The 24,316-nt window shown below is 57.0% G+C and overlaps 10 protein-coding genes across 10 annotated transcripts; 5 read left to right on the top strand and 5 right to left on the bottom strand.

Moving 5' to 3' along the window:
* Nucleotides 1–36: 36 nt before the first annotated feature.
* On the bottom strand, nt 37–2,655 carry SCHCODRAFT_02614346 (uncharacterized protein). Its single transcript, XM_003034241.2, has 6 exons — nt 2,488–2,655; nt 2,163–2,435; nt 1,651–2,111; nt 952–1,457; nt 696–902; nt 37–641 (listed from the first exon to the last, which is right to left on the bottom strand). Exons 1-6 carry the CDS (start codon nt 2,504–2,506, stop codon nt 347–349), a joined length of 1,761 nt encoding a protein of 586 aa, XP_003034287.1. The 5' UTR covers nt 2,507–2,655; the 3' UTR covers nt 37–346.
* An 856-nt stretch (nt 2,656–3,511) lies between these two features.
* Nucleotides 3,512–4,693, top strand: SCHCODRAFT_02614352 (uncharacterized protein). Its single transcript, XM_003033669.2, has 2 exons — nt 3,512–3,692; nt 3,755–4,693. The coding sequence occupies exons 1-2, from the start codon at nt 3,616–3,618 to the stop codon at nt 4,455–4,457; spliced, it is 780 nt and encodes a 259-aa protein (XP_003033715.1). The 5' UTR covers nt 3,512–3,615; the 3' UTR covers nt 4,458–4,693.
* On the bottom strand, nt 4,595–6,481 carry SCHCODRAFT_02697704 (glycosyltransferase family 4 protein; the record flags this gene model as incomplete). The annotated part of the gene is made up of 9 exons (XM_050346907.1): nt 4,595–4,779; nt 4,838–4,919; nt 4,976–5,098; nt 5,148–5,316; nt 5,378–5,671; nt 5,724–5,907; nt 5,957–6,128; nt 6,187–6,322; nt 6,372–6,481. 9 exons carry the CDS (start codon nt 6,479–6,481, stop codon nt 4,595–4,597), a joined length of 1,455 nt encoding a protein of 484 aa, XP_050201550.1.
* Nucleotides 6,482–7,333: 852 nt separating this feature from the next.
* On the top strand, nt 7,334–7,822 carry SCHCODRAFT_01199804 (uncharacterized protein; the record flags this gene model as incomplete). The annotated part of the gene is made up of 2 exons (XM_050341224.1): nt 7,334–7,496; nt 7,548–7,822. The coding sequence occupies 2 exons, from the start codon at nt 7,334–7,336 to the stop codon at nt 7,820–7,822; spliced, it is 438 nt and encodes a 145-aa protein (XP_050201551.1).
* An 848-nt stretch (nt 7,823–8,670) lies between these two features.
* SCHCODRAFT_052830 (uncharacterized protein) lies at nt 8,671–9,263 on the top strand (the record flags this gene model as incomplete). Its single annotated transcript, XM_003033671.1, has 2 exons — nt 8,671–8,941; nt 8,995–9,263. Coding segments are annotated over 2 exons (540 nt in total), but the record flags the coding sequence as incomplete, so codon positions are not given.
* A 1,226-nt stretch (nt 9,264–10,489) lies between these two features.
* On the bottom strand, nt 10,490–11,911 carry SCHCODRAFT_02614362 (mitochondrial 54S ribosomal protein YmL7/YmL5). Its single transcript, XM_003034243.2, has 2 exons — nt 11,820–11,911; nt 10,490–11,770 (listed from the first exon to the last, which is right to left on the bottom strand). Exon 2 carries the CDS (start codon nt 11,766–11,768, stop codon nt 10,821–10,823), a length of 948 nt encoding a protein of 315 aa, XP_003034289.1. The 5' UTR covers nt 11,769–11,770; nt 11,820–11,911; the 3' UTR covers nt 10,490–10,820.
* Nucleotides 11,912–12,486: 575 nt separating this feature from the next.
* Nucleotides 12,487–14,846, top strand: SCHCODRAFT_02186719 (uncharacterized protein). Its single transcript, XM_050342013.1, has 2 exons — nt 12,487–14,088; nt 14,139–14,846. The coding sequence occupies exons 1-2, from the start codon at nt 12,655–12,657 to the stop codon at nt 14,616–14,618; spliced, it is 1,914 nt and encodes a 637-aa protein (XP_050201552.1). The 5' UTR covers nt 12,487–12,654; the 3' UTR covers nt 14,619–14,846.
* Nucleotides 14,847–15,538: 692 nt separating this feature from the next.
* On the bottom strand, nt 15,539–17,408 carry SCHCODRAFT_02531918 (uncharacterized protein). The gene is made up of 4 exons (XM_050343549.1): nt 16,936–17,408; nt 16,586–16,836; nt 15,722–16,504; nt 15,539–15,644 (listed from the first exon to the last, which is right to left on the bottom strand). Exons 1-4 carry the CDS (start codon nt 17,226–17,228, stop codon nt 15,553–15,555), a joined length of 1,419 nt encoding a protein of 472 aa, XP_050201553.1. The 5' UTR covers nt 17,229–17,408; the 3' UTR covers nt 15,539–15,552.
* Nucleotides 17,409–19,539: 2,131 nt separating this feature from the next.
* SCHCODRAFT_02745286 (uncharacterized protein) lies at nt 19,540–21,255 on the top strand (the record flags this gene model as incomplete). The annotated part of the gene is made up of 4 exons (XM_003033673.2): nt 19,540–19,987; nt 20,044–20,294; nt 20,349–21,119; nt 21,169–21,255. Exons 1-4 carry the CDS (start codon nt 19,650–19,652, stop codon nt 21,252–21,254), a joined length of 1,446 nt encoding a protein of 481 aa, XP_003033719.2. The 5' UTR covers nt 19,540–19,649.
* A 1,433-nt stretch (nt 21,256–22,688) lies between these two features.
* On the bottom strand, nt 22,689–23,582 carry SCHCODRAFT_02664089 (uncharacterized protein; the record flags this gene model as incomplete). The annotated part of the gene is made up of 4 exons (XM_050346531.1): nt 22,689–22,711; nt 22,762–23,064; nt 23,144–23,303; nt 23,565–23,582. The coding sequence occupies 4 exons, from the start codon at nt 23,580–23,582 to the stop codon at nt 22,689–22,691; spliced, it is 504 nt and encodes a 167-aa protein (XP_050201554.1).
* Between the last annotated feature and the right edge of the window lie 734 nt (nt 23,583–24,316).

A 24,316-nucleotide genomic window follows, 5' to 3' on the forward strand; every position in this document is an offset into this window, starting at 1 on the left:
ATTACACATTCCCGATTGACGCACGCTTCAGCCTTCCATATCCGGACCCCGAAAGAACAATGGCAATCGCGACCGCAAGAGCAAGGGAAAGGGCACGCGAAGGACAGCCGATTCACATACAATAAATCACACCGCGTGCACGACAAGAATGTGCAGCGAGGACGACAACGGTTAATTACAGCTACAATGTTCGATAGGAAGGCGCCGGCGCGGCGAGGACGGCGGCGTCGGCGCAGACTATGGCGAAAAACAATCCCCGCATTCCGCCTGCGGGAAGGAAGAAACACAGATAAAATATTCCAGGGCAGCACCGCTGATCGCGGGCGCCTATGCACACCAAGCAAGCTCACATGCCCATCTGGTACGACGCCCTCGTCGAGATCGGCTGCTGCACCGCGGGCTGCGCCTGCACCGCCGAGGTCGGCACCAGCGTCGTCGTCGGCGCGAACGCCGGGATCGCCTTTTCCTCGAGGTCCGCGTACATCACCGACAGCTCCTTGGCCTCCTTCGACCACGACTCGGGGTCCCAGATCGTGTACGTGCCCTGCTCGCCGTGCGCCGACTTCTGCACGATCGTCGTCGAGCTCTCCTTCGTGATCCACACCCGCAACTCCTTGTGGTATCTCCAGTTGCGGCTGTATCTGCTCATCTGGGGTCAGCCTGAAGACGGGAGGTGGGATTACGCGTTGACGAACAGCTCCTGAGCAGCGACTTCCTGCAATGCGTCTTTCGGGTGCGCGTAGAACATGTAGAAGAGCGTCTCCTCCGAGAACGCCTGCGCCTTCTGCGGCCCTGGCGGCGGTGCGTTGACAGCGTAGCATGAGGGTAGGTGGAACTCCGGCTCAACAGAGTGTGCCGCGCTCTGATCTGCCCAGGGTGTGATGAAGGTGGAATACAACGGCCTAAGTGGATGCGTCAGCGTTGACTCCAGAACAGAACGAGCACACGCACCCTGACGTGCCCATGTCCAACCCCATCGTGCCCAAGTCCGTGCCCATCCCGCTTAGCAAGCCCTCATCCGACGTTGCGTTTCGTATTAACGCTAACAATCCCAGCAACCCCCACCGATCTGCTGAGCTCAGCAATACTTGCTGCGCCGGCGTCTGTGGATGGTGCGCAGGATGTGTGCCGGTCGACCCCGGTAACGAGCTTGCTGCGTTGCCTCCTACTGCAGACGCGTCCAACCCGTTCGGTGTATACGGGGCCGGCGTCGTTGTTCTTTGTTGTAGATGGTTGCCCGCGAAGCCTTGTGGCGGTGGCACGCCTGGCGGGGCGCCTAGCTGTCCTGCCGAGCCTGATGTAGGTACTGTCGTGCCATTCTGTTGCGATCCTGGCGCAAACGATCCTGCACCAAGTCCCGTTTGTGATGGTGTCGATGACGGTTGGGAGCCCGGATTGAGATTGGGAGACGACGCCCATGCATGTGAGGGAGGATTCAACTTCATATTGAAGGTATTCTGCAGGGTATAGTCTGAGTCTCTGTAGGCGGAAAGAAAGGCTTATGTGGGCGATGTGGAGTGATGAGACAAAGACAGTCCGTTGCAGGAACTACTTGGGTGGAAACGTGCCGAACGCAAAGAGTCACGAGGATGCAAAAGGACACGAACGCGCGGGTAGCCAGCCGGGAAAGGACGACACGAAATAACGTACCCGTTGCTGCTGTTTCTCCGCTTCTGCAAAACCGGGATGTACGTTGCGTGCTTGTGCAGGTGTCAAGTTCAACATGCCCGGAGTACCTTGAGGTATCGATCCGCCTTGCTGTGCCGAGTTTCCGAGCGAGTTGAGCGACTGTCTTGGCCCTACGGGCTCTTGCTGGTAGCCATTCAAGCCTGGCGGGTGATCCTGGCCTTGCGACTGATTTTGCTGCTGCGACTCTTGCGGATTGTGCGTCGTCCCTCCGAGTGCGGGAAAGTCATCTGGGGTGAAATCGCGCGTCTGTGTTGTACCCGGGGTGCCCGCGGTCTGCCCGACGCCGCCTGCTTGCGTGGCATAGCTTGCAGTCGACGCCCCTCCCGCGCCCGATCCCGCGCCACCTCCGCCCCCTCCCGTTGTCGCGCCCAGTGCAGGGAAGTCGTTGAGGTCCAGCCCGTTATCGTTGCTTGCGCTGTTCCCTACGCGCGTGTCAGAGGAAGATAGCCTGGACGCGGGCGATGGGCGAATACCATTTGTTTGATGCGGTTGTGCACCGAGCGTCTGACCCTGTGGCGTGCCGACGCCAAAGGGGTAGCTCCCTTGTACGCGCGGTTGTTGTACGAATGGTGATGAGGGCATCAGGCTTTGCGCTTGCGAGGATGTGCGTTGTAATCCGGGTACGTAGGCGCTGGTGAGGTTGTTGACGCTCCGTTGCTGCAGGCCAAAGCCTCCGTAGGGCGCACGGTACTGTCCCGCCATTCCGGGGACCTGGCCGAGTGCTGGTGGTCGCTGTGGTGGTTGTCCTAGCGAACTTTTTAGGATGCAGGCGCGAGATCGGTATATGCAGCCACGCACCTGGGCGATTCATGGCCATCTTTCTCCTGGAATTCGGGGAAAAGGGGGTTTTCGGTATGTATCAAGTTCAGAGGTTCGCGCGCTCAAGCTGGAGAGCCTTTGAGGTCGATATGAGGCCGAAAAGCGATACTTTCGCGCGTGCTGGCACTAAGTCCGGTCCAAAATGGCGCCTGCCCCTCTGTTGATCCGTATTTGGCCTCGTCCGGATTAGGTAATAAAACGAAACTCAACATCACGGCTCCATTTCCTGCTTTTGTTCTTGACTTCGATGACGGAAATTGAAGCGCCTGGAAGAGCATATCATGCTCCATGGCTTACTACAGGCCGGAGTATGTGCTACTACTTATGGACTCCTGGGATGACCTCGCGATATACGTGAGGCCTGCGGCCAAGACCTGACGGTCAGATTATTCATGGATCCAAGGATCGCCAGGACGGCGAAACACTCCGTTTGGATGTCTTCCCAGGTGTATGCTCTTCTCCGTGCCCTTCCAGAGTCTATCAGTGAATAGCAACTGCGTCACTGACAGCCAGGCCAGATACGAAGTAGTTTAACCGTTCCAGTTCGTAGGACTTTCGTGCCACTGGCGATCGTTCCTTTCGACGACGTCCAGATGCAGGTTCATCTTGAGACGTCATGCCTCGCATCTTCGAAGTCTTCTGATAACCCAGTATTGACCAAGTAGGCCATGGCAGGGCCAGCGAATCGGGATCGTGCCTCGGATTTTTCCCATTCGTTTTAGACGGCTTGAGGAATGCCTGTTGATCTATCCCGTCGTTGAAGCTCTGCCCTGCTGTGTCTTGACCGACCAAGCAGCGCTCAGTGAACTCTTACTCATCGCGACGATCTGACATCGGCTGCACTAACAGGCGCCTTTGGCGGCTAATCTCCTCTATAACTAACCAAGCCGTTGTCTCCCAGGTGCGCTATTGACCGGGCAGCCGTTCAAGGCCGTGATCGATATGGCCCCCTCATGGGATTTTATGGTCACCAGATTGACGACCGGTCTGATCTATGTCTGTATGGTCGCACCCTGGCCCTTAGTAAGGCTGTAGGTTCTAGAGACGTCACTCATTCCTAGCTCCCTATAAAAGGTGGGTCGCGATCCTCGAGAATCCCATCCCACCATGGCACAGGAACTCGTGCTCTACGATATCCCTACCGATGGCATCGGCGCCTTATCCTCCAACACTTGGAAGACACGGTACGTCACCTTCTTCGTCCCACGATTTATTCGCCTTTTCCACTGACCCACATCGACCCCAGGTACGCGCTCAACTACAAGGGCATCCCTTTCCGTACCGAATGGATCGATATGCCCGACATCGCTTGCACTTGCAAGAAAATTGGCGCGGCGCCCACCGCCCCTCCTGGTGGACCTCTGCCTGAGTACACCGTCCCCGTCATCGTCGACCCCAGCACGGGCGCGGTCGTGTCCGACTCGATACTCATCGCGGCCTATCTCGACAAGACCTACCCCGACCGCCCGCGCATCCTGCCCGAGGGCACGACCGCCCTCCAGCGCATCTTCGCCGACGACTTCGGCACGAGGGTCACGCAGCCGCTGATCCAGTGGACGTCGCTGACCGCCATGCGCGTGTTCACCAAGCGGACGGTGGACTATATTCGCCGCACGCGCGAGCCGCTGCTGGGGATGTCCTTCGAGGCATTCTTCACGCCGGAGCGTGCGGAGCAGGGGCGGAAGGCCGCGATTGAGGGTTTGAATCATTTCGCGGAGGCGTTGGAGCAGCAGGAGAAGGCGACGAGGAAGACAAGCACGTTTGTTATGGGCGACACGCCGTCGCATGCGGATTTTGTGGTGGCGGGGCAGTTGATGTTCCTTCGGAAGGCGTTTAAGGACGGGTGGGAGGAGGTGCGGAAGCTCCATGGTGGGCGGTGGTCCAGGCTCGTTGCTGCCCTTGTGGCGTGGGAGGGCGAAGACACGAAGCTCGTCGCTGCGCCCCCGTAATCGCGATTAGTTGTACAAGACCTATCACCATACTTTGGCTTGATTCGGTGTAGAAAAGGGATTATAAGCGGTGCTTGCATTTGGTATAAATGAATGGGCTTTGAACTGGTATACGATCGACGGTTGCCACAAATGCACTACTCGGCCTCCAGCCACTTCTGCCACCCGCTCATGTCCCACCTCCGCACGAACTCGGCTTCTGAGAAGCGCGACAAGGCCGCCGTTCGTGCGCGCTCGCGCATCGCGAGGTCCTCGTCCGGCGGCAGCGTTAAGATGTGGTGCAACTTCTCCGCGTATTCCTGTGGTGTCGTCGCGTGGAAGCCTGAGCGGGCAGCGGTCAGAGCCCTTCGTATAAGTATTCATACGACACAAAAGCTTACCTGTCGGCTGCCCTTCCCATGGGGTGACGATGTCGAGGAGCGGCCCTGCAGACGCGTGCGCGAGCGGAATAACGCCAGCAGCCTGCACTCATTTGGTCAATGACGACGATGGAGGGGCATAAGGTACTTCGTACGCACCATATACTCTACGACGTTGATACCGAAGTGTTCATCGACCATCGTGCTCAGCCCTATGCTGCTTCGGCCGAGCATTTCGAGCATATCGGGATATGGCGCGTTGATCCTGAACTCGATGCTGTCCTGAAGGGAGGGTCAGTGTCACTGATTAGCCTTCAAGGAAATGTATTACCTGAATCCCGAGCTTCGCGGCCAGAGTTCGCAAGAGCTCTACTCGCGCCGCGTCCTCCGCGTTGCGACTGCCGCCTATCAGGATTAGGCGTACAGTCTCCCTGTATTCCGGATGCGCGTCGAACAGTTCGTACAGTGCACGCAGCTGTGCTGGATGATCCTTCTCAGGTCTGTAGACGAGGCGTCAGGCCCACCGACGGGACGAAGGGGCGATTGCACAGTATGACGCACCGAAACTGAGCGACGCTAATGATGATGGGTTCGCGGCCCTCCAGAGGGTATTTGGCCATCTCCGTCGTATCGCAGGGCGGGTAGACGCGGAGGGCGTAGTCGGCGGCAGTACTCTTCCGCGAGCCGGGGAGGAGGGCGAGGGTGAGGAAGAAGGGGAACAGAAGGATGCTCATGAAACGGTCGTTATGCTTGAGGATGGAGTCGACGTGGTTCTTCGTCCATGTGGAGTTGGCCATGACGAAGGATGCTTGGCGGAGGGACACGGCGTAGAAGTGCATGAAAATTCGGTAGTATCTGAAAAGTGACGAGTCAGCGTGCTATACTTGCAAGTGGGGCAGTGCTTTACAGTAGCTTTCCCTGCGTCAGAATAGGCGATGAGGAGATCCAGCTCGAGTTCGTGTGCCAATTTCGGCGTGATTCGACACGGGCGAGCATGTCGGTGCTGATTGTTGGGTAGTGCACGTATGCCCCGCAGGTCACCCCGCCAAAGATTTTAAAGATAGGATATGTGAAGGCGTAGCCCATTGTATCTGATGGGCATCATGAGCTGCGAACGCGCATGCTGGATACGAAAGTTACCGATGTAGAGGTCTGGCCTTAAGTACAGCATTGCCTCTAGCGCGAGCAGCATTGAGCCTACACTCTGCCCGAGCAATGTGAAGCGAGGCCAGGTGGTGTCTTCGACGAGGTACCTGGACTGCAGAAAGACAAAGCCGAGTGCTCTAGAGTCGAGAGTAATAGCGAAGCGAGACTAGAGCTCGGTCAGCATCGGGAAGCTAGGTCGTACACAAGCAATGCGCAAGGCTTACCTGGACTTTGGCGATGATATCGTCTTTGGTGGCGTCCGTGTCGCCGCTATATATTGCGCACACGAGGTTCGGATTGGAGCGCTGCATTGCAGCCACGGCCGTCCATAGGACGCGCTCGCCACCGCCGCCGGCATTGCTGAGTATATGAGGATTATGTGGCGCGAGCACAAGCAAGCCCTGCTCACCAGTAAGGATGGAAGAACCCGATTATCTTCGTGTGGCCATCCGTCGGATGGCGGTTGAAAGGCTCGAGGAATTTTGTGCGTCTGTACCGGTCCCAGAACTTGAAGGCCATGTTGTAATAGCTCCGAGACACATAGAATACTACGGGGATACCGAGAAAGGGAGCGTATTTGACGAGCAAATACAAGAGACAGATATAGTAGATGGTGCCCCTGATCATTAGTGACGGACGCCTGACGCTCAGCACCAGTGAACGAGGAAAGAAGCTGAGCAAGTGAAGCACCCAAGTCAAGTATCAGTGCGAGTATTGCCTGTCAGATATCCCTTTGGGCTTGAGTTAGCAGGACTTGGCGGAATGGTGAAGTTCGACTTCAAGTCTGGCGGCAACGTGGCATTGGAAGGTTCCGCGCCGCCGTCGGATTGATCCGCGTTTCCACGTGCATGGACAAGCATGGACACCGCTCACTTGGCACTTGCTCTCGACCATCACTAGTATCACTGATTCCGGCTCACAGCATCCTTCTCTACGGTCGCTGTGATTTGCTCTGGAAACTGAGCATGGCGTCCTGTTTCTATACGGCGTCGGACCTCGGTACTCGAGGCCTCTACACCATTTTCTATGTAGACGTAAAGCTACGCTGTATTCGAGCGCCTCATATACATGGGGACATTCAGTTGAGTACTACGAACAACAGCTTCTCTGTTCCTTGGCTATCTAACAGCTTTTACAAGATCCCAATGCTGTGAAGTCGGTGCACAATGTCCTATACTGGCTATATCTCCGAGCAGAAGGTTGGTAATGTTCCCATGAAAGATGTTATAAACCCAGCCCGTTTGTCGCTTGCTCCTTGCTCATCACCTTTGCTCCCCCCCTTCCTCTATACACCCGCGACAAAGTCACTCCGTGAGTTCTTGTCTATTCCCAATGACCGGCCCCCGCAACTTAGCGGTCATCAGAAGAAGAATGCTTCGCCAGTCGCTGCGCGTCTTCGTGCTACTCGTGCTCATCATCGTCGTCGTGGATATCAGCTATGCTGCTCCTATGTCTGCGGAAAGCAATGTCTGTGGAGACACGGAAGGGAACTACGTCGACAAGCGGGTACTGATAGGGCTCGTCATCGGTATACGTGAGTAGTCTTTTGACGCTGACCTGCAGTCTTCGCTGAAGAGATCGACAGTCTTTGTCGCCGCGTTCGTTACCGCCCTCTGCATCGCAGGATGTCCCTCCTTTTGCCGGCACCATAGCTGTGCCAGAGGATCTGCGCGGGGAGACGTCGAGGAGAATTGCTACGACGGTCAGGAGGTCAGCATGTTCACGAGCGTCTGCGGCGTACCCGACATCGCAGTTTCCTCCATCACTGGCAATCCGTGCCCGCCCTATGCTCAAGTCGCTGTGCCGGCTCCCTCAGTCGCCATCTCAAGCGTTGTGGAATGCCAGAGTGGAGGCGCATGACCATTGGAGGTGTGCAGCCTGCCCGTTGCATAGGGCTAGTGCTCCCAATAGGCATCGCGTTTTCTCCCGCCTTCCTACTTTAAATTGCGAATCTACCTCTGGTGCACATTTTCCCCTGTAGTATCATCGTAAATTTGTACACGAGTTTTCCGCAGGAATGAAATGGTCCACGCAAGGTCTTGTATTCTTGGGATGACGACTCGAGCCAAATAAAAACAGTGAAATAATAGACTGAGCCAAAAGATTCCAATGAGTCGGTGGTCCACCCGAGCAAATTCGGATGAAATGTTTGAAGGCAGCGATTGTGCCACGTGCTTGTCTGACTTGTCCTCGACCATCATGTCGGATCCGCACCTGGCCTGAAGACGCTTACGTCTGAAGCCCTTCCTACTGGAAACCTCGTGCACTCCTGCGGGACCGTCTACGACTTACTCACCGACTGCTTCGCCTGATAACCTCAAATTTCTTGCCCATCGCGCCATCCATAGTCCTGACATCCTTCCCCCGTCACCCCAAGCCCATCCTCGCTAAACATGTCGCAGCACGATGACTCGGTATCGCATGCGAGCCTTTCTGTAGACCCACCAACCTCTGACCCCACAATTGTCCCTCCAGCGAATGCAGGTGTTAGCGACCTGCCCGCGAGCGACACTGCAAGCACCCATGCAGAGGCTTCTACCGACACGTTGAAGGAGAAGATTGACTCCCTTCGCGAGAGCATCGTGTACCGCATGCCCATTGTCTGGGACACGCTCCCGGTCAAAGACAATGAGGTGAACAAGCTTTTCTACGGCAAGCCCGGCGACGCGCAGTGAGTCGGTTGCATGCGGCAGCGCCTTTGATCGCCGATGCTCATCCCATTCATCAGTTGCCTCGACCTAGCCCACCCTACCGAGGAGCAGCTTTGCCACCTCGAGGAAGCCTGCGATCACGCCACCTTTGGGCGCAACCAGGAAGACGTTTTGGACGAGACGTATCGCAAGGCCGGCAAGATGAACAAGGGCGACTTTTTGGTTGACTTTTCGCCTCCCGAGTCCTTTTTGGGACTCGTGCGCGATGAGCTGTTGCAGCGCTACGACACGAGGCTCGTCTATGATCTGTATAAGTTGAACGTTTACGGTGGGTGGTATGTTGCCTTGCCGTTATCTAGCACTCACCTATAGTACATACAGGCAAGGATTCCTTCTTCAAACCGCACAAGGATTCACCACGCGGGTCCAGCTTCCACGGAACCCTCATTGTCGTCTTCCCCGCCCCGCACGAGGGCGGCCAGCTGGTTTTCAGCGACCCTAAACTGGGGGACTGGACCGTCGACGCGGCGTCCGACATTCTAGGGGACGGGAAGCCGAATTTGGTCTGTATCGCATTCTACGGCGATGTCACGCACGAGGTCCTTCCAGTGACCTCGGGACATCGCGTCACCCTGACCTGGAATATCTTCACGGAGAACGGTCTTCCAGATGCAGGGCCGACGCCGCCTGTGGTCCTCGACTACGATGAAGAGCCGCAGGAAGCGCTTTTTCAGCTTCTTGAGGACGAGCGGCTACTTCCCAATGGCGGATGTCTAGGCTTCGGCCTGAGGTACGAGTATCCCGTCGGGGAATGCAGCAACTTGAAGCCGCATCACTTGAAGGGTGGCGACAGCATGATTTGGAGGATCTGCGAGAATCTCAATCTGGCCGCGTCCATCGTGTATCTTTACGGAGCAGACAGTCACGTCGATCTGTACCACGAGCTTTGCAAGCGCGACGACGCACACTTCGTCATGGACTATGCGGTCGACATGGGCCCCACCCAAGTGACGGATATGATGGACTCGGAGGAGTTCAAGTCCTCTCGCATTATTCGCACCGCTGGCACGCCGCGCCTTTTTGAGTACGATGACGATGAGGAACCTGATCATGAAGAATCCGAGGTCGTCTGGGTCACTGAGCATCTGAAAAAGAATAAGGTCGCGGAGAAGTTCGGTGAGCACTGGTAGAATCGCGCCGTGAGGCTCTATCATTCACGTCTGTACAGTGGCATACGGAAATGAGGCGTACATGGATACCATGTATGGCACTGTCGCTATACTTGTGGAGATAGGACACATGAAGGACAGTCTGCCGACGCCTGCGACGTCGGACGAGGCTGAACGGCTCTAGATCTTGTCTACTCAGCATATGCTATAACTTGCGATGAAGAATAATATTTTTCCCACAAGCACATTCATTCATATTCCACCCAAATCCCACCACTCAAGACTCCGGAACGAACCGTGACAGTCACAATAGAAGTGAGAGTCACGTGACATACTGGACTCTGAGGATCACCCTGCTTGCGGCTTCTGCAAGGCATAGCCCATGAAGTTAAAGATTCAATGATGATTCTATAGCTGCATATTGATCGTAGGACGGCTTCTGATGTCCTGACGACTTCACTGAACCTCGTGCGAAAAAAGTGGTAAGAGATGTTGCTTTTCCCCATCTTCCACCAAGCTCTCCGCTACCCTCAACTCCTGCACCTATTCCCTTTCTCATTATGTATAACTCTGCAGATATAGCCCATGCAACAGCCCCAACAAGCGACTTCAGCGCTGGAGACAGTCCTGCAATGGAAGCGGCCGACTACGCAAGTACTCGCGCAACTACCCCAGATGGCAGCGACGATCCCCACCTTCGATGAGGAGGCAAGCGAAGATGGCTCAGAAGAGGCCCACTGGCCCTCCGCCGTCAATGACAAGATACGAACAGTGTCGTCGAGCATAAGGTATTGTATGCCATATGTACGTCGCTGTCTTGTACGACGTTGTTGCCACCTGCTGACTTCGCTGCGACAGAAGCGGATAGGTATGGACTTGAGCGTATTGCATACTGATCAGAGTGCAAAGGAAGGACGAGAAATAGCCTTGTCATCTCTTGCCCGTGTTATTTTGCTTGATTATGACCACGCAACGAGTATGAGGCTGGTGATATACGAGTAGAGGTCTATTCGCCGATGGTCGCATAGTACATGACGTTCAACGACGAGAGAAAGGTATCTGCAGTCCCGACATGAGCGCCCTCGCCAGGTTCTGAGCGCCCACACCCTGCGCGTTCGTAACGAAATGGATATGCATGCCGTAAGACTTGGGGTACGCGTCTTGGTTGACCTCGATCTGGGGGAAGTATCCGAAGGCCTCAGGCGGAAGACCAAAGGACACCGAGCCGGAGGTCATGCTCGGGGTGTAGGGGCTGGAGGACGCAGTAGGGAGCTTGATGCCGCCGAACTCGCGCATACGGGGGAGGACGAACTCGGTGAGGGTGGAGAGGAAGCTGTACATCTCCGCGCCGCGGATGTCGACGCGCGCCCCACAGGGGATGCCCTTCCGGATCCAGCCACCGACGCTCTTCTTCCCGCGGATGACCTGCACGCCCTCACTCGTGCGGTACCCGCCGCCGCGCTCCGTCTCGCCCGAGAGCGCGCGGAGGGCCATGATCGGGCCGAGCAGGTTCGAGCGGTTCGTGATGGACTCCTTGTTGAAGATCTGCAGCGAGATCTTCTCCAGGCGCACGACGTTCTCCGGCGAGGAGGGCGGCATGGGCTTCTTAAACTGGTGCGTGGTGCCGCCTATGGGCGGGTTCGCGCGGTGCTTGACGTACGGGTCGTCGGGGTCGAAGCGCAGGCGGATGGCGCGCGGCGGGGGGCGCGGGAGGTGTTCGTGGAAGTAGGACATGTACATAAGGTCCTCCTGGAGCGTGGTGTGGTAGTGGTCGAGCATGCGGTCCTGGTGCCATTCGCGGACGAGGAGCTGCTTGACGTGGGGGATGGGGAGGCGTGTCCGTGGGTGCCTGCGTATCCGGATTTTCTGCTCGGGCATGCTACCGAACGCGATGCGGGTGACGCTCGGGGCGTTGCTGCGCCATCTGGGCTTGGACGCCGCTTTGGTTGCGACCGGCACACTACGAAGGACTGGCAAGCGCGGCATTGCTGCAAAGAGAGTCAGTTCGTCTTTGGGTTAGTCTGTCAGGTAACGCACCTATCAGTCAAAATAAACACTACTAGACCTCTACCCGATGAGCCTGTCCACCAGTGTTGTTCGAGTGCTGGCCGCGTCGGACAAAAACCGCGTCGGCCGTACAGACGAAAAAGGTATTATTTGCGTGTATTTGAGATCATATCCCCATTCGCACGGTGGAGGCTTCTCTGGCGCTCGTCAAATTAATGGGTATGTATGTGTAATGAGAAGGTGCTATACAGTCTCCTGAGTACTGTTTGAGCTTGCAATCTCCCTCCCCCGGCAGCGCGAAACGGCCTCGGCTGCTTTGTGAATTTCGAAGACCATACGCGCAAACACGGACAAAGCGACCGGATCGCCGCGTCCGGCAACGGTCGTCCCTTGGAATTTCCCTTCATCTGGGGTACCTTTCTTATCTTCTACAAAGGCGGGTGCATGCGCCGCCGCTGCGGCACCCGACATTGTTCTCTTGACTGTCGCAAGGACGGTGATCACGGTGTCCACGGTCTTCAAGTTCATAGCAGGCGTCCCGCACCTTCACGAACTCCTACCATATTCAGCCCCGCCACAACCCCGTTTATTCTACTCCCCACATTCGCATAGTCCCGCGACGCTCGCAACACCCTTCCCTCAGCACAACACCACCGACAGAACATCACCGACAGCGAACGATGGCACTGACCCAGACGGCAACTCATGCCGGACCGTCATGGGACGAAGAGGTGGTGCCTGCGCTCCGGAAGCGTGCGTGACATGTTCTATGGCGTGGCGACCGCGCTGACGCTTATCCTGAACAGGCCTCCAGAGCGAGAGCAGGTCCCTTGCGCGCCGGATCTCTGCCGTGTCCGTATCTTCAATGGAAGAGTACCCAAGCCCGACGCTCTCTGCATCCACCGTGCGCCAGTCGACGTCCACCGCGAGCCAACAGTCCTCGAGCACCGCCCCCCGGCCCAGCTACCAGTCCCGCACTTCCTCCGATCGAAGCAAGGCCCGGGGGCAGCCCAATGGCCGCCCCGCCGCGCAGCCCATGGACCATCACACGGCATCGAGCTCGTCATCAGAGCACAACCGCTCGCGCACATACTCGCAGCCGCGCCCGCCGAACGCCCGCTCGCCGAGCCCGAGCCGCCCAGCGAGCAAGTCCTCCGTCGCCCTCGCCAACACCTCCCCGAAGCCGACCCGTATACCCATGCGTGCGCGCGCGAGCAGCACGGTGACCAGGAGCCCGAGCGCCGCGCCCTATGCGGATGGCAATCAGGTCTCGTACCCGCCGTCGCCGCAGGCGCACCTGCTTCGCGAGCCGCCGCCGTTCAACCCCGCGAGCTCGACCTCGTCTATCGGGCATCCCGAGACGCCTCCTGGCCAGCGATACCACCCTTATCTCCCTGACGAGAGCCCACCGCGCGCGTCCATCGAGTCAGAGGAGCGCCCCTACGAGCACTGGTATCGTGGCGATGTCTCACGCAATGGTGGCGTCGGCGAGCTCAAGGTGGGCCGGCGCCAGGAAATGCTCGACATCGCGAATTATGGCCACGCCCTGCGCATGCAAGAGGACGAACGGCGCCGACGGATCGCCGCGCTGGATGAGTCGCGCTCAGGCAGTGTCGTCGGGTTTGTCGGCGAGCGTGATCGCGGCAGTCTGTACATCGACGACGAGCGCTACGAGAGCGAGGACGGTGTGATGGAGGAGCACCCGCTCACGGACATGGACGAGCAGGAGATCACAGAAGATGACTATAGGGAGGAGGAGGAAGATGACAATCTGACCATGCAACAGCACAACGGCTACGCTCACGCTGATCAGTCGACTCAATCCGCACCCGGCAGGTTCAGCCGCTCAGAGGACAGGAGCGAGACACCGACGCGGGCACCCTCACGGACGCCAACACCCTCTCAGGGCCGTGCACTCAATGGATCCGCGACTCGGAAAAGCCCCACTCCGACCCCTTCATCTCGCAAGACCCCGACGCCTACCTCGCGTACGAACGGCAAGAACCCAGCTGCCAGTCGGAAGAGCCCGACGCCTGCGCCCCGGATGCAGAAGCCGCGAGCGGGAAGCGAGGAGCCGCAAACGAACACGCCGAAGCCGCCGCGGGCGACGAAGGCGGCGACGACTGGAGGGCGGAGAGGCCCGCCACCGTCGGCAACCAAGCGAAAGCAGAAGGCGCCGACGACGCGGAAGGAAAAGGAGGAGGACCGGCGGAGTATTGCGCACTATCCCTCCATTAGTGCGGATGAGGATGCGATTCCGGTGTGGACACAGCCGAAGAAGGCGGGCAATTGGGATGAGGTGAGATTAGCGGGCGTACGAGTGAACAGAGGGCTGATAGAGTTCTCTAGGTTATCCTCCCGGCTGTTGCGCGTAAACAGGGGCTGAGTGAGCACTATGAGCAAGCGGATGGGAGTCCGAAGCCGGTGCAGAGACGGAGTAATCCTGCGCCTGCGCCAGGGACTTTCGGCTTCGACCACAGCAAGTACAGGCCACCGCGCGACGGGGAGGCGATCGAGATGGACGAGTTCGGGCGGCCGATCGAGCAAGAGGACGACCGGAGGCCAGAAGAGCAGGAAGAAGAACGAAATTATGCGACAGAGCAACAGCAGCAGCAAGGCCAATCCACCCGGCGACACTGGAATGCGCACGACGAGACGCCGCTCCCCATAACGAGACCACCGCAGCCGCCGAGTCCTGCACCGTTCTCGCATTATTTGGAGAGCACGGACCAGAGCCTGCCGCCGATGCCGCCGCCGCCGGACCGCCAGCCGCAGCGCGTGGACGAGGACGACGCGGGCGGCGGGTGCTGCAAATGTGTCGTCATGTGATCGCGAACATATCACGTGTGGCTCGCGTGGACGTTATCCTCGTCACTCGTCACGCGTCGCCCGTGCCATACCCGTCTCGTCGTCCTCTGCGCCTCCGGTGTACCACACGGCCATGTGTCCTGCTGCATCTTGTGACATACCCGCATATATGTTGTTGTCGCTAGTACCTACCGTTCTCCGCCCTCGTTTCTCTTCTCTTTCCTCTGTTCCTGGATTTCATCTAACGCGCTGTCTGCTCTTTCTCGTCATCATGCTCTTTCCGCTGCGACGTCTTACCCGATTATGGCGCTTTACTCGACTATGGTGCCCTACGCGATTGTGACGCTTCACCTCATTACGGCGTCTTACTCGATTACGACGTCTAACCCGATGGACTGCGCGGTACCCCTTCATTAACGCGTCAATTCGCGTCCCGGGTCACCCACTTACGCACTTGCACATTTCTCCCCTCGTCCCATGCTCATGGATTCTCACACATCGTTGTTTGTTTATGTCTCTCATCCCTCCTCTTTCTATACTCGATTCTCCTCGCCAAATGTTTTCGGCTTCTGGTTGGCTCAGCGGCCCTTTCTCATTGGTTCAACGACCCTTCCGGTTCGCCCCCGGGCTGCGGAAACTGTACTTTATACCGCATCTTCTGGCGCTCTATACTGCATCCTTCGGCGCGCTACACCGTATCCTTTGGTGCTGTACATAGTAAGGAGATGCCCGCGCGTCTGCGAGATATTTTGAAGGGCTCACACACTCGTTCAGGCACATTTGGTTATTCGCAGCTACACTACCTTATAATATATACTAGTAAGCGGATGACTATAGGGCGTGATGACGGGAGTGATGAAAGGGGGTTGAGCTAAACTGGCAGGTACGTACGGCGAGTAAGTTCCAAAATGTGATTACCTCACTGTAGGTCGCCTCCGCCTCCGCCTCATTGGACTCACTGCTCATCCTGTACTCGCGGCTTCATCTTGACGAATAACGCAACGGTACCGTACATGGCGTCGATGTACGCATCGTTGCCGAGGGCCACTGCGAAGTTGTAAGCTGTCTGGGTTCTGCAGCACATTCTAAGGTAGGTGTGTAAGAGTTCGGAGGATGTCCCTCACCGAAAAGCTCCTCGATTCTATTCTTCTTCAGATGCTCAGTGACCCAGACGACCTCTAGCTCCTCATGCTCCTCGTCATCCGGACCCAACACGCACGGCGTACCCGCGTTTCGGACGACAAGTGCATCGGAGAACTCGCTCCCAAGATCGTCAATCCCGGCCTCGCCCAGATCGACCGCGCTCGTCGTGACGAAGGACGCATCCTCGCGCTCGTTCAAGAAATATTTGAGATCCTTGTTGCTCTCCATGCCGTACAGGTAGACGATGGACACGTCCAACTCGAGCGCCTGGCAGACGCGCCAGATCATGCCGTCGCCGCCCTTGAGGTGGTGCGGCTGCAGCTTACTGCGCTCGCTGACGGGGTACTCGTAGCGGAGGCCGAAGCCGAGGTAGCCGCCATGGGGGAGGAGGCGGGCGTCGGCGAGGAGCGAGGAGAGCGCCGCGCGCGGGCCGGCGTCGTAGTCGAGGACTACGGGCGGTGGGGGCCCAGTGTCGGGGAGCGCGTCTTCGGTGTAGATGTTCCAGGTGAGGGTAACACGGTGGCCGGAGGTGACCTTGCGGACCTCGTGCGTGACGTCTCCGTAGAAGGCGACGCAGACAAGGTTTGGGGGTTTACCGGCTGGGAGGATGTGGGCTGCGGCGTCGACGGTCCATTCGCCGTGCTTGGGGTCGCTGAAGATGAGCTCGCCGCCGGAGTGCGGGGCGGGGAAGACCGTTATGAGCGTGCCATAGGAGCTTGTGCCGCGCGGGGTGTCTTTGTGGGGTTTGAAGAAGGCGTCTTTGCCTGGGAAGCACAGGTGAGATGATGGAGCTCATCGCCAGAATGGAAGAGATTGATTTTGGATCTGACGCGACAAGTGCTTACCATAGACATTCAGCTTGCATAGCTCGTAAACAAGCCTCGTGTCGTGCCGCTGCAGCAGCTCGTCTCGCACGAGACCCAGGAAGCTTGTGGGAGGTGCGAAACTGGTTGAGAAGTTGGCCGTATCCATCTTTCCAGCCTTGCGGTAAGTCTCGTCGAGTACGTCTTCCTGGTTGCGGCCGAAAGTAGCGCGCTCGCAGGCGGCCTCGAGTCGATGAAGCTGGTCCTCGGTAGGGCGGGCGAGGTCGAGACAGCTTTGGAATTGGTGTCAGGCTCGGTCATTCATTTGGGAAGGTCAAGCATTGATGGCAGAGATTCAATGGTCAAGTAGACATAAGATGCAAACAACTTACTAGGCATCACCAGGCTTGCCGTAGAAGAGCTTGATCTCTTCGTCGGGTTTGACAGGCAGCGTATCCCACACGATGGGCATACGATACACTATACTCTCGCGTAGTGTGTCGATCTTTTCCTTCAAAGTGCCTGTAGAGGCATCGGAGTGAACGCTTGCGCTGTCGCTGTCGGACGATTCGGTGGCACTGTCGCTACCGCTAGCACTGTTGCTCGCGGATATATCCACCGGGTCATGCCTAGCTGCGTCTGAGGTAGAGCTCGCAAGCGGCACAGAGTCACCCTGTTGAGCCATATCCGTCTAGAAGAGGGAGGTGGCGGATGGATACGGATGGCGTTGGAGGGAGGAGGGCTGATCAGCTGCAATGGCGCAGGACACTCGCGCTTGTAATGTGAGGGATATTGAACGCCGCTCACAGACGGTCCCGCCCAAGTGTTTCAACTGCACCGAGTCTGACCTGGTGACAGACTGGGGAGGATCTCGTCCGACTGTATGTCAGCATTACTTCGGTTCTGAAAAGATGATCGTTGAAGATAAAGAGGCACGTGACTCTGGCCCGAATGAAGTTCAACTTCGCATGTACGCTCACTTCGGAGTTTTTACCATATCGCACGGCTTTCCTCTCAAACCTAAACACCAGACTATTGTATATTCGGCTTGCCATATAACGTTCCTATTGGCAAGCGACTGTCGGTTGATGGACCCGCCCTTGCGATCGTATGAAAGCGTCCTGATTCCAGTCCTCACCGAACGTGTGAGATATACTAGCGACTAGCTCGCAACTTGCGCCTTCCTCTTTACCTGAATGAAGAGCGCATAGGAGGCATACGCGGTATCTAAGCATGCCTCATTCCCGTAGGCCACTGCGCGACTCATGTCAGCAAAGGTGCGCATCCTGTTCGATGGGGGTAGGCGTACCATATTGATCCTTCAGCTGATTCATATACTCGTCGAAGAAGGTCACCCAGACTGTCTCCGTACCTTTAACATGGTAACATTCGAGCGGCTCAGTCCCAGCGTCCCGGATAACATCGCAGCGCCCAATATGATCAAGCAGGCTGTCCACCTGGCCCCAGCTGTCGCACCCGACGCTGTTTTGAGCAAGGAAGTACGCATCGTCTCGGTCCCCGAAAAGGTCGCCCAGTCCGCTGTGACTGTCGGCCCCGTATAGCAGGCGCAGCTTTGGTTCGACACCAAGCGCGTCGCACGCACGCTTGACCATGGCGTCGCCGCCCTTGAGCAGATCTGCGTGCAGATATTCCAGCTTTGCCGCTGGTGAAGACGAGTTGACCGCCCTGGTGCGGCGCTGGGAAAAGCATGACAAGGGTGCCCGTGAAATCGGACCCGCGCGGCGTGTCCTTGTGCGGCTTGAAGAACGAGTCCTTGCCTGAGGTGCATAAGCGTGGAGACTGCCTGGATGATCATCCCTGCACTTGCCGTAAACATTTAGCTTGTAAAGCTCATACCGCAGCTGGCACTCGCTCTTCTCGAAAAGCTCGTCGCGCACGAGGCCCAAGATCTCCTCAGGTGGCGTGTAAGTGACGCAGAAATCCGTGTTGTCCATCTTGCCCGCCTTGCGGTACGTCTCGTCCAGCACATCCTCTTGGTTGCGACCAAAGGTCGCAGGCGCGCACGCTTGCTCGAGATCGCGAAGCTGTTCCTCGGTGGGGCGCGCGAGATCCATGCAGCTGCGAGACGAAATGAGACTCATGAATGGGGATGTGACCAGAGTGTAATAGAGACTTACTGGGCGTCTCCGGGCTTGCCATAGAACAGCTTGATCTCTTGGTTGGGTTCGATAGGAAGGGCGCCGTGCACGAAGGGAATACGGTAGTAAACGCTGGAGCGAACGGCTCTGATCTTGTCGTCGACCTCGTCGAGCCAATGAGGGGGCCCGTCGGACTCGCTCGCCTCGCCGTCGTCAGTGGTGGGAGGCACAGAGTCTGTGCCCTCGTGATCGTCGTTGTCGCTACGTTCCAGCGTGCTTGCGATGTCGATAGATGCAGCGTCGGCGTGGACGACGCCGCCTTCAGGGATCGGCGCAGGAGAAGTCTCGCCGGAAGCAGACATGACGAACAAGAGAAGTTGAGGGGACTTCCAAGGATCTGTGGAGGACGTAGCCGAGTAGATATGAAGGATGCCGAACAAGTCATTCTGTGCTAAGCGGTACCGCTTGCTACACGAGGTTCACAGCAGGCTCAAGGAGTGGTCTGTACGTCAAAGCTGCTTTGGACTCGTACGAATGCGACCAGCATGCCCGATGACAGTCAAGAGCAAGGTGATTAACTGCGGGACCGGGCGGTTAAGGTCCTAGAGGGAGCCGGAAGATGCCGGTTGCGGGTTTGACTCAATCGTCCATCTTCGTCTCCCCAGTGGGGCATCTGCAAGGCAAACGGCCTGCTTCAAGACCAGACTCATATGGCCCTCAGGTGCAGAACGTTGTGTCCATCTCCGCGTTGTTCTTCAAGACGAACTGTTCCTGTATGTTTCTAGTAATGTATCGGCCCCGAACTCCAGCGCTTTACTTTGCACCTAGTCCCTGAACCTGCTGTCAAAAGCGTGAAGGTGGCGGGTCCGTATGTGGAGCGACCGTGGCTGACTTGTGTTCGCGCAGATGACTTGCGCTGGCGCTCTTATATATATGGCCTCCCGGGGTCCCTCGCTCTCCAACATTCGTGTCGACGCTTCGCTCTCGCCCTCTTCTCATCCGATACGATGTCCACATCCGAAAACGTTGCAGTCGGGACACCCTCGCTTGACACTGCCGATACGGTGACAAGCCTCTCCGACAGCGAGCACGCTCGCCCGGACGATAGGAGCAACGAGGGCACGGGTTCTGACGATGAGCCGGAGGACACTGCTGGCAAGAAAGCCACCTCTGTCGACGACGACGGCAATTCCGCCGTATCCACTGCTTCGGTCGACACCCTCGATGACAAACTGCGCGCACTCCGGTCGTCCATACATTATCGCATCCCCTTCGTGCATGACAAGCTTCCCATCGAGCCTGGCCAGAAAATCAAGCTGTACTATGGCGACCCTGGAGACGCGCAGTAAGTTCTGATCGCACTGTTTGTTCATCGTATCGTGCTCACTGTCGGCATTGCAGCTGCATCGATCTCGCGCATCCGACCGCGGAGCAGCTTTGCCATCTGGAGCGGGCGTGCGCGCCGGCGACCTTTGGTCGCAATCAAGAGGATGTCTTGGACGAGACGTACCGCAAGGCGGGTAAGATGGACAACGCGGATTTTTGCGTCAACTACACGCCCCCTGAGGGCGTGCTCGGCCTCGTGCGCGAGGAACTCTTCGAGAAAAGCGAGTGCCAACTTCGGTATGAGCTGTACAAGCTGAACGTGTACGGTGAGTACCGTGATGGATTACATCATGGGCTTTGCGCTCATGCACTTTATGTAGGCCAGGATTCTTTTTTCAAGCCGCACAAGGACACGCCGAGGGGGTCCCATTATACGGGCACCCTCGTCATGATTTTCCCAGCGCCGCACGAGGGCGGTCAGCTTGTCTTCACCAGCGGGCAGAACGAGTGGACCGTCGACGCCGCCTCGGAGATTTTCCAGGGCGGCACCCCTCACGTCGTCTACGTCGCCTTCTACGGCGACGTCACGCATGAAGTGCGCAGGGTGACCTCGGGGCACCGCGTCACCCTTACATGGAACATCTTTGTAACCATGCCGCTCAGGCCGGCCGCACTTCCAAAAGAGATCCTGGACTACGACGCGGTGCTCAAGAATGCGCTCGCCGATCTCCTCGCCGACGAGCGGCTGCTGCCGAACGGCGGGTATCTGGCCTTCGGTCTGCGATACCAATATCCGGATAATTCCCTGTGCTGTTGGACGACGTCCGACCTGAAAGGTGGCGACGCGATGATCGGTCGTGCGTGCGAAGCGCTCGGCGTCGAGCCTATGCTACGCCTGTTGTACGGAGGCTACAGCCACGAAGACATCGCCAACTTTTTTGGCAAGCGCCACGATGCGTACTTTCTCGCGTGCACCACTGTCGGTGAGAACTGCTTTGAGCATGTGTCGAATTTGGCAGATGCCGTGGAAGAGGAAGATGTCCTACGGGACGCTGGAACGGCGCCTCTCAGGAATGGCTATCACGAGGGTACGGAGACGGTCTGGGTGACCGGCTTTGATAAAAAAGCAAGTCGGGTCGAGGATCACTATGGTACGTGTTTCCCAATACATGTGCGCACTCGCTGAGCTTCATTATGCAGTGGCGTACGGTAATGAGCCATCCGTGGACACCGCGTACGCCTCCTATGCGCTGTTCATCAAGGTGGAGAGGGAAGATAAGGATTGACAATGAGCCGCTTGGTCTTACATTGAGTAGCGCGTGTCTTAGCATAATACGCGTGCGGCGAAATAGACTGTCCGCGGAATCTGTACCCTCTCAGGCTTCTTGAAGTTCTTCTCGTCTCTGCTTCAACCTCGGTGTCTGCCGAACTCACAATCTCAACATATCACGTGGTTCCCGACGAGCAAAAGGTCATATCATGTCACACAAATCCGAAAGAGACGGTATACAATAATACATCCAACACCATAGGCACACATCATGCTCGCTCAGCCACCCATACTGCTCCCTCATTCATCGCTAGACCCCCATCCATCCGTCCACATATTGCCTTTTGGACGCGCGACCAGCGCAGGAATTACCAATCTGCTAGAGAGTTAGATGATGTACGCAGAGTGGAAGGAAGTCGCGAGGGGAAACATGTGCACCACCAAAGCGATGAGCTCCCCAAAGTGTCCAGGTACGAGGACGCACCCAAAGGCAAGCTCGCTATGGAGTCCTAGGAAGGAAATTGTCAGTCCACGAGCGCCGGAGCAGGGAGACATACCGAGCGCGAAGCGAAGGTGGTGAATAATTGTCAAGGTGAAGGTGATGAACGCGGCCGGGAGCATTCTTGAGCAACCCGGGCGGGTTCTCAGAGAAATCCAGTCTGAGTGATTCTGCAGGCGATGTGAAAGCACGAGTTGAAGTCGAAGAGTTCACATATGCACCTGCAACATGTCGACGTGATGACTTGAGGTTGACCCGATGACATGAGGGACGACTTGAGTTCGAGGAATAGCACATTGCGCTTGGACCTTGTCGTGGAACTTGGGCGCTTGGTGGGATAGGGATTGACGAATATTGTCGACGAAGGTGATCATTGGCCTGCTAACCTCATTGGTACGACGACCTCATTGGCCTGTCGACCTCATTGCTTCACCACGCTGAGAAATTCGCATTGCGCCACCGCGCGAGAGAACAAGTCGTTTTCCCGGAACCCGAAGACATTCATTGCGACACTGCGCGTCGAGGCAAATTGGTTGCGCGCTGCGATGCTGATAGTAATTGCGTCGCCGCGCCGGAAGAACTCATTGCGAAGTCGCGCCGGAGGAAGTCATTGCGCTGCCGCGCCGGAGAGACTCATTGCGCCACCATGCTGGAAAACTTCATTGCGTCGCCGCGCGGTGGAAACATCATTGGACAAAGTCGGTCCTTGAGCTTCTACCTCGCCTCTCGCTCTGATGGTCGATGTTCTTGACGATCGATGCCGAGAATAAGAGCATCGGGCAAAGAACGAGAACGGCGTCAGTCCGTGTGGAGGTTATTTATCATGCGGACGCACCTTCTACCCTTGATGCGAGCGAGCGAGCCTTCCTCTCGCTGCTTAGGCCGCTTGATATCATGGATAGAGCTCATTTGAGGCGGCATTTTCTTCGGTCACTTGAGGCGTCGGGCTCTTCAAGACGCGATGGACGAGAGGTCTAATGAAGTCGGTCAAGTGATGAGCGTATCCAAAGCAGTGTCCACGCACCATCGAGCGACGCGGTTGTCGCGGCAACATCGGGAGAGCTTGTGGGGGCGTTGGTGTACTCGGCGCGGATGAATTGATGCTCTTGTTGGGCATCGGCCTTGACGCTCTTGAGTAGTAGCGTATCGACGCTCTTGCGTGGCATTGGATTGATGCTCGTGGCATCCGTAATCACAGGTCGCGAAGCTGGATGTTGAGCGGAGGAAATTGAAGTCAGTGGCGCGAGGTATGCTGAGCGGACGAGTAGCGTTGGATAATACTGCCCGTTCGCCAGAGCGTTGGGCGCGTTTGCGATATATCGATGCGCTTTAAGGCGAAGCATCGAGGGTTGGAGTAGACTACGTCGAGGAAATTCTTCGATGAGGATCAGCGACGAGGACCGCACCATTGAGCGGCCCGATCGCTGTGGCATTGGGCGAACTCGAGAAAACCTTGACGTACTTGCGACGCATCGAGGGCTTCATTTCACAGTACTCGCCAAGGACTTGGGGAGAACTAGCGCGTGCGGGAGATTTCAGTTCGTACTCGTCGAAGCTTGAGGAGATCTAGCTTTGAAGTAAGCAACGAGAGTGCGTGTTATAGTCGAGCAGCGCACCATTGAGGAGCCCGGACGCAGTGACATTGGGCAACCTCGGGAGATGTTGTCGGCAGTTGCGAGCCACAGGAGGCTTGAGTTTGGTGTGCACGTCGTGAAGATTCGTGTACGCGTCCAGAATATCTGGTAGTAGAAATGAGCGACGAAAGGATGCCACAGCACACGAATGGCGTACCATTGGGCTACCCGCTCGTCGTGGCATTGGGCTCACCCGGCACTTGCTAGCCATGGAGTCAGAGGCGTCGATGTCGGGAGAAAAGTATTGTGGGTGGCGGAAAAGGGAGTATGGGTGGCGGAGATGAGGGTAAGAGACAAGAGAGGATACCCATCAAATCGCAAGCACGCGTCGCTTATGTATGTCTTCAAACTCCGCTGCGCCATCAGTGGCCAAAAGGGGAAACGGCCGCATGGCGGTCACGTTACCGGCTTAGGCTTGTTGCTCGACTCCGGGATCTGCGCTGCGCGCATTGCGTATGTAGAAGCTGGCGGAAGGAGGATGGCGAGCCGCAGGTATCCAACACAGAATCAGAGATATCTGTTGCGGAGGCTGATTTGTCGTGGCCACTGAGTACCGAGTATTTAGTGTCGGCAACTTCAACTCAACACGCGTTTTACGCTTCCGGTTCCAAGTCCACCTATAGATAAACCCATCGACCTCTGAAGTATGGTGCACACAGCACACAACAAACAACACAGTGAATACAGCCGACGCCATAAGATCATACATTATGCCCGCTCAGCTATCCCGAATGATCCCTCGTCTACCGTCAGACCGTTCCCTCGTGCATCTACAAACTGCCCTCCAGACCCGCTACCGGCGCAAGAATTGTAATACTGTTGAAGAGTCAGATGATGCAAGCAGAGAGTGAATGGAGAGCGCGAAGGAAGAAAATGTCCACCGTCATCATAGGGAGAGTGTGGTCCGGTCACCGAGGCGCCGCGACGGTTTTCTGGAGCAGGTGT

This window comes from Schizophyllum commune (genome assembly GCF_000143185.2).
Source record: "Schizophyllum commune H4-8 unplaced genomic scaffold SCHCOscaffold_3, whole genome shotgun sequence".
Taxonomy (NCBI): domain Eukaryota; kingdom Fungi; phylum Basidiomycota; class Agaricomycetes; order Agaricales; family Schizophyllaceae; genus Schizophyllum; species Schizophyllum commune.